Source organism: Gadus chalcogrammus, chromosome 15 (assembly GCF_026213295.1).
Source record: "Gadus chalcogrammus isolate NIFS_2021 chromosome 15, NIFS_Gcha_1.0, whole genome shotgun sequence".
NCBI classification, from domain to species: Eukaryota; Metazoa; Chordata; class Actinopteri; order Gadiformes; family Gadidae; genus Gadus; species Gadus chalcogrammus.
The window spans coordinates 1802843-1810542 of record NC_079426.1 but is presented as its reverse complement, the minus strand read 5'-3'; the positions used below and the strand labels follow the sequence as shown (position 1 = coordinate 1810542).

At 42.8% G+C, this 7700-nt stretch overlaps 1 protein-coding gene across 2 annotated transcripts; it reads left to right on the top strand.

Annotated features, from left to right (window-relative positions):
• The first annotated feature begins 1444 nt into the window (after positions 1 to 1444).
• On the top strand, positions 1445 to 7311 carry LOC130405082 (lysophosphatidylserine lipase ABHD12-like). 2 transcript variants are annotated; one of them, XM_056610044.1, is made up of 13 exons: positions 1445 to 1733; positions 1927 to 2054; positions 2157 to 2262; positions 2361 to 2480; positions 2582 to 2612; positions 2702 to 2747; positions 3334 to 3463; positions 5972 to 6009; positions 6091 to 6170; positions 6274 to 6344; positions 6653 to 6731; positions 6821 to 6942; positions 7036 to 7311. In XM_056610044.1, exons 1-13 carry the CDS (start codon positions 1633 to 1635, stop codon positions 7067 to 7069), a joined length of 1086 nt encoding a protein of 361 aa, XP_056466019.1. In that variant the 5' UTR covers positions 1445 to 1632; the 3' UTR covers positions 7070 to 7311. The 2 variants fall into 2 exon arrangements, with proteins under 2 accessions (XP_056466019.1, XP_056466020.1); XM_056610045.1 differs by having other exon boundaries at positions 1466 to 1733; positions 1936 to 2054; positions 7036 to 7305.
• Positions 7312 to 7700: the final 389 nt, after the last annotated feature.

Below are 7700 nucleotides of genomic sequence, written 5' to 3'. Positions count from 1 at the left end.
AAATTCTTGTGAGCTGACGCATCTGATTGCATTTAATGAATGAATGACGGAATTAATCGATTGGTTGTGGGGCTGCATGGATACATGACAAAAAACACAAAAGATGAATCCAATACAACAAGGGCTTCCATAGTGCGCTTATGTGCTTCTTAAACACTAAGGTTGGAGGTCGATGTGGAAGGTGCCAGATGATCTGCGTGGATCAGGACACTGGGGCTAAGAGCAAGGCTCCTCTTCTGGCTCTCTCAGCCTGCCGCTCGGGGAAGGTTGGTCCAAACCGTCCCTACTTGCTTTTACAGCCACGTGCACAATGTGGATGTGCACGGCGTGCATCTACAGACAATGTATTTTGCATAGTGTGTGTGTGTGTGTGTGTGTGTGTGTGTGTGTGTGTGTGTGTGTGTGTGTGTGTGTGTGTGTGTGTGTGTGTGTGTGTGTGTGTGTGTGTGTGTGTGTGTGTGTGTGTGTGATATCTTTATTTTCTCTATCTGACCCTTGGAGTGTACCTTAGCCGTCAGATTCAGGGAGACTCCCCCTCAGCCCGGACTCTCTCTGTCGGCTATGCCGAATATTTATTTGCATATGTATTTTCACTGTAACCACTTCAAACTTTCTCCTGCTGGCAGAGTCCTAGAAAATAAGGGTTTCTTTGCATGTACATTTTGCTAATTCTAGCCACTTGTTTTTGTCAAGTCACAGAAACTAAATCATTGATCATGCACACACAAGTCCCTCTCACTTTGTAGGTGGTTATGCAAACACTCCGCACAAGTGATTGGATTCATAATTTTTATCATCACTAGTCAATCATTACAGATAGTTCAAAACTATTGACAGGGTCAAAAGGTGGACTTGCTAGTTGACTTCTAAATGAAGTAATATGAGGACATGTAGGCTATTTTTACATCGTCAAATCACGTACTAAGTTAAATTATATTCAGAAATAAACTTCTAAAAAAGGTTTTGCCGATCAACAATTATCGAACAAACATACAAGTATTTGTATTGAGCTGTTGCAGAATGTTCCACATATATCTTTATTTCTGCAACAGAAATGTCCGTTTTAATGGGAATTCCATTTTTGTTTATGCTTTGTGTGTCTCTGAGAAGGAAGAAATAGCTCGTTTCTCTCCATTGAGACCCATTATTAGATTACGAGCTCAGTCAGAGGTCTCATGGGGGTCTACCGGAAAGGGCGGACTTACAAGCTAGCCGTTATTGGCGAGGGTGAGGGCGGGACTTTCTGATGCATGGGTTTAGCGGCGAGTAAGAGGGACACAAATCTAAGGGCCATCCCTTTCCGTCTGAAATCCATGGTTATGACTGAAATAGAAAAAAAATAAAGATGTGTACATGTTTCGGGCATATATTTTGTCACAGTCATGCTTTTCAGGGAGTCGGCTGCTCATAGGAAGTAAAGACTGATAATTACCCGGATAGCGATGCAATGCATGGTCCTCTCTCCACCTACTTGGCGCCTCCCCCAACATATGACGGAGGTGGATTTTCGCTATATTGTATTCCCCCCGCTGGTAAAAGACACTAGTCCAGATACGCGTTGGAGTTCAGGCCGCAGTCATTTCATATTCCCTGCACATACTAACTCTACTTACTTAGTAATTACTAAGTACAATGAGGAAAAGAGTTACTGAACATTCTGATGGCGAGAATGTGTCCTCATCCTCTCGCATGCAGACGAAAACAACCGTTTGCCAGGAAAAGAAGGGGCTGGCGTAAGTTTTACTTAAGTTGTGATCATTCAAATCATAACCATTATAACTGCAGCTTATTCAATGTAACAAACAAAGTATGGCCTTACAAATGGCTGATGAGCTCTAAGACCTTAATGCCGATGCCCACTGGTTTTCCCCCTGGTAATAAACAACCATGTTCCCTCAGACGCTCTTTCACATACCCTTCGGTCTCTCCCTGCAGATCAAAATTCTGGTTTTGGGTAAAAAGTGGCGCATATGCACTTTGTGCTATTTTTATTATGATGCCTATCTTGGAGGAGCTTCCTGAAATAATAAGGCAGCGTGTATATTATCATCGAAGTAAGTTAACTCCTGGAAATCACTGTTCAAATCCACCCATGCAAAAGTACCCTGTAAACGTATCTCCATTAATCCTTTGTTGACTTATTTATATATTTGCAGTCAGAGCACCATTTGTGTTTGATCTCAGTCATCCGGCTGAACTGGCACTAAATCACACCATCAACATGTACCTTGAACCTGAAGAAGGAATCTCCCTTGGCATATGGTGTGTTTGCAAGCCCAAGGCTACATTTCAAGGAAGGGTTTGAAGTGCTGACTAATGCAAGCTCTATTGTTGTATTATTACTACGGTTGTTCCTCAAGGCACACTGTCCCGGATGATAAGTGGAAAGAAGCTCAAGGGAAGGACTCTGCATGGTACCACAGATCTCTGAAAGATGGAAGTCCAGTTATCATTTATCTACATGGTAGAACACAGACAAGGTACCAGGTTTATTTATATTGTAACAGCAATAGAATTAGTAAGTACTCCAAACTAGTTGTTAGCAGTCGGTTCTCACTGAAATGTGTTTGCGTTCAAACAGGGCAGCCAAGCATCGCATTGGAGTGGTCAACGTGAGTAACCGCCGTGAAATCATAAAATAGGATTTTATAGCTATGGAAAATGTGAAAGGAATTCATTAAACATTTATTTGTCTCAACAGGTATTGAGTTCCATTGGTTGCCATGTGTTGTCAATGGATTACAGAGGTTGGTCCTTGTCTCATAGGCCTGTAAACTCAATGATATGTTAATTATATTTTTCACTGCAGACATTAAATCGTATGTGTCTAGAATTAAAGCCAACTATCCATTTGCTCAGTTCTCTGAATCAATTGGTGTTCTCCGTTGATTCAGGTCTCGGAATTAATTTGGTCGGGGGAGAAAAAGTACGTAGACTGGGAACAATACCAATCTGGGAGCTCATGCTTTATTTGCTCTAGCAAATGCATCCAGCCCCCCTCCTGTTCAGACAGATATCCAGCAGACCTGGACTTGGTCGGACCAATCACAACAGTTGATCTAATATGGGGCCGCTTTATTGGCTGTACGAGCACCCTATGGGATGTACTGTTGGGTCTTTTTTAGAAACAACCAAGATGGCTGCTACTGATGGCTCACACGTTTCTTAGATTTGATTGGTTGTAGGTCTGTCCAATTGCGTCAGGCCTTTTTGTCCATGCCCGACGATAACAGTGGCATAGTACAGGCGCAAGATGTACAGGTTTGATATGTTAAGCCATAGCTAAGTCAATTCCTTGATGAGTGTAAGCACCATCTTTTGGTATTCTGTCAGGGTTCGGTGACTCGACTGGAAAGCCCACGGAGGAAGTCCTTACCAAGGACGCTGTCTGGCTGCACCGTTGGGCCAAAGAGCACAGCGGAGGCAGCCGAGTGCTCATCTGGGGACACTCTCTTGGAAGCGGGTGAGAAAGAAGTAGAACCTGGCTACCAGAATTATTGTCACGGATTATTGTAACTGTTTTCTACGATTTGTGAAGTTGTTGGTTGGTATTTGGAGTTGAAGATGTGTCATTTTCTGATTCAGTTTGAAAATCAAACATAAGTGCCCTCATTCTGACGCAAACAAACACAATCACGCACACTAAGCCACATGCGCTCAGAGCGGTGTGGAAAATGGTTGTCAGAGACTGGCAAAAACATAGGATTTAACTCCTGTTTTCTGCATATTACAGTCTTCTTTTAGTAGTAGTGACAAAGTAGGATAATTAACTATGTTGACATCAAGATGATCTATAAACTAACTAATTGATGGACTATAGTTTTAAAGACTAAATAACGTTTAAAAAAAACACTGACACTCATCACTTAACGCTATACGCGATGGTGTCGTCGACAATGCCATCATTTTGAAGTACCTAATGGCACCTAAAGGACTTTTTATGGTCCCACGTTCCCGCAACGCAATGACCACACAGACGCTTCGACGCAGTCGTGAAGGTTAATGGTTCTGCGTCGGGTTTTAGTGAGCGGACCAATCACAGCCCTTGCTTCTGCGTCGCCTCGACGTAAGGTTACAATTTCTGGGAGGCGTTCAGTGTTGCCACAGTTACCTTGAAAAAGTAATCTGATTACTAGTTACTCCTTAAAATAGTAACTTAGTTACTTTACTGATTACTTGATTTTAAAAGTAACTAAGTTAGATTACAAGTTACTTTATTAGTTACATTTAGCTGCGACAACACCCCCTGCCACCTCCAAATAAAAAATTACAACCGGTTTTGTCAACAATTGTTCTTCCCCCCCCCCCCCCCCAAAAAAAAACTCTGCGCAGGGGGCTGGTAGGGGGATTTCGGGGGGGGGGCCCATCAGTACCTCTTGTATACAGGTCCCAGAATTTGGTGCTACGGGGTGCACACACTGACACACGGCTTTCAACCGCTTCCGGCAACTTTTAATGCGCAGAAAAAATATCATTGCGTGCTTTACGGGGCGATCACCGGACGAATCTCCACGTGCGTGACGTAAACAGCGCGTTCTAGCGCTCGAGCTGCTCGGACCTCCCCGCGGGTTTAGTTCTCTGGTGATAACGTAGAGGCTCCCACGCGCTCTCTCTGCTGCCGTCGCTCCAGCGCAACACACACACACACACGCACACGCACACGCGCACGCACGCACGCACGCAGCACCGCGTGACTAATTCCGCCGCTAATAACAACTGGTGGCGCGGACTCTGGAGAGTCAAGGTAGACACTCGGATCCGATCTAAAGATAAATGGATTTAAGTCTTTTGAGACTTACGCTTCACACGCACATGCACTCTCACACAAACAGGCAGACAGACAGACAGACAGACAGACAGACAGACAGACAGACAGACAGACAGACAGACAGACAGACAGACAGACAGACAGACAGACAGACAGACAGACAGACAGACAGACAGACAGACAGACAGACAGACAGACAGACAGACAGACACACAGACACACACACACACACCACTCCATCGCTCTCAACACCAATCGGTGATCTGGTAAAAAAAATAGTAACGCACTGACTTTGATGAGTTACTTTAATCTGATTACTGGTTTGGAAATAGTAACGCGTTAGATTACTCCTTACTGAAAAAAGTGGTCTGAGGCCAGTAATGCGTTACTAAGTAACGCTTTACTGGCATCACCTGAGGCGTATGTCCGGCCCTTGCGTTGGAGGGTCCGCAAGGACGTTGCGTTGCGCGAATGTGGAACCATAAAGAGCCCTTTACACATTCAGGTCAGCACTGGCGACCTTAGATTCTCCTGCAACGTTGGAAAGGGAGGGGTGAGTGGGGGCATTCAGTTGGTTGCAATCTGCAACCTAACTGCTGGATGCCACTCAATTCTACACACTGCACCTTAAACACGGATTCCAGTCAAGATGGTTTGGAAACAGAAAGACCCCTTACTCAGATTAGCAATGGAAAGCTGCTGTTTTTTTGTGTATAGAGTTTTTTCCCCGATATACAGCTCCACCTACTGTTCAGGTCTGTGAACTAGCCAGCCACATCTGGATTTCTGAGAATATTAATATTTGCAGTTTAGAGGGAAATTTGTGTCAAAAATATTTTGAGGGAATCACAGATTTGAAACTTGCAGGAGCAGATGTGTTAAGTCTTAATCCATAAAATAAGGTTATTTTTTATATGAATACATATTTTCTGCGACTAGATATACCAACCTACATTTCACATATCTGAAGAAATAAAAATTCTGACTATACTTACAATACTTAAGAGTACAATTAAACTCCAAACCTGGCTAGGGAAGCAGGAAATGCAATCAAGGTTGAACTGACATAACCCCTTTTAATGACAGGAATAATTTGAATGATTCCAAGGTCAATTTTTCCAAGACATCTCATAACAATATTAATGATACGATTCATTGTCGGGTATTAATTGAAAAGTGATTACATTTCCTCTCCCCTTGCAGAGTGGCTACAAACACAGCTGTCAGATTAATGGAGCAAGGTATGATTTGATTTGCACTAAACAACTTAGTTCATCTTTGGAAGATCACACTGACACATTCTTCATCTATGTCTTTTAAAGGTGTGCTAGTTGACGGTGTGATCCTTGAAGGTGCATTTAAAAATGCACGGAGGGCAGAGCCTCAAAGTCACTTCTACAGGGTAATATTTTTAAACTCTCCTTGCTCTGCCTATTTCTGTAATGGATTTTCATGTCAGACCAATTTCACTGCATATCTCACCTCATCTTTTCTAAAATCCCCAGTATTCATGGACGATAAAAAGGCTCATATTGAGAGACGAAGTGGGCGATATGATCTTCCCTAATGACGAGAAGTATGTTTTGATTGCTTTGATTGGTGACCCATCCAAAAAATATGTATCATCACTTAAGAGTCGCAATGTGTAGCATTGAGACCTTCCTACTGGTTCGGCGGGAGATTTAAAAAATTCAGTTATGCTATGGGGTTGTACGGGCTGGACAGCATTTTGTATTTGTAGAATATGTCACTTTCAGCATTGACTACAGATATGTCCAGGTCATTTAAAGCATTGAGCTAGTTGAAATGCTTCTCATTGTGACTTCAAGCTGATTGTTCATGACTACCAGTAACAACAAATGGCTTGCTCTCATAATGTTGCAGTGTAAAGAAAATGAGGAACCCGCTTCTGTTCCTTCATTCAGAGGATGATCATTTAACTACGCTTCGTAACGCTGAACAGGTAAGAAGAGCCAGTATATAACAACTGTTATAATAGCGGTAATATTATTGTTGTCGTTGCTGTGTGTGAGTTCTGGGTTTCTGTTCCAGATGTATCAGGCAGCGCTGAGTGTCCAGGATGACAAACGAGTCAGGATGGTAACGTTTGAAGGCTCTCTGGGGTATCTGCATAATGGATTATATAAAGACCCTCGCCTGCCCGCCATCATCAAGTGAGAAACATTTCACTATACACATGTGTTAGATGAGAGGTTTGGTTGGCAAATCGAAATGATTCCGTAACATGTGGACTGTGTTCCCAACAGGAACTTTGTGGTTACAACAGAAGAAATGTCGTGAAGATCTTCAGAATCTCGCCATGCAGGGAACGATGACGTAAATTTACACATCACATAAGGATATACATTTTATTACGTTAATATAATTCCAATGACTTTGTTTGATTTCTGTTAAACATAATTCCAATTACTTTGTTTCATTTCTGTTAAACAGTATTGGTGCTGATGAATTGTTCACAATACTTACAAATAAATATGTGTATGTATTGGTAAATTTATGTTGATAATAATAATAATTTGGTTAAAAAATAACCCAGGTCTCTGAGCTTGACAATGAGTTGGTTTCTCACAAACAGTGTTTGTGTGAAACCGTGAAACAGTGTGTGCACACGCTGTTTCATGGATTAGTATAATGGTGGGTTTGAGGTGTGTGTCGTTATAAGCCATCAGCTTGTAGAAGGCATGCGACACCGTAGTATATCCCTTATTCCAAACCTTTGGCTCCAATACAAAGTGCTCCAGAACACTCTCCTAAAGACCGCCTGCAGAGTTTGAATCCTCGTCTGAGTCTCAAAGGAAGGGACTCAACGGGGGAACTCCGAGGCCACTCCTATTTCCATTTCTAGCACCTCTACGATAGCAAGCCCTGTGGGGTGAACCTCGGGAACCAGGGGTGTCAGGGGTGTCAGTGC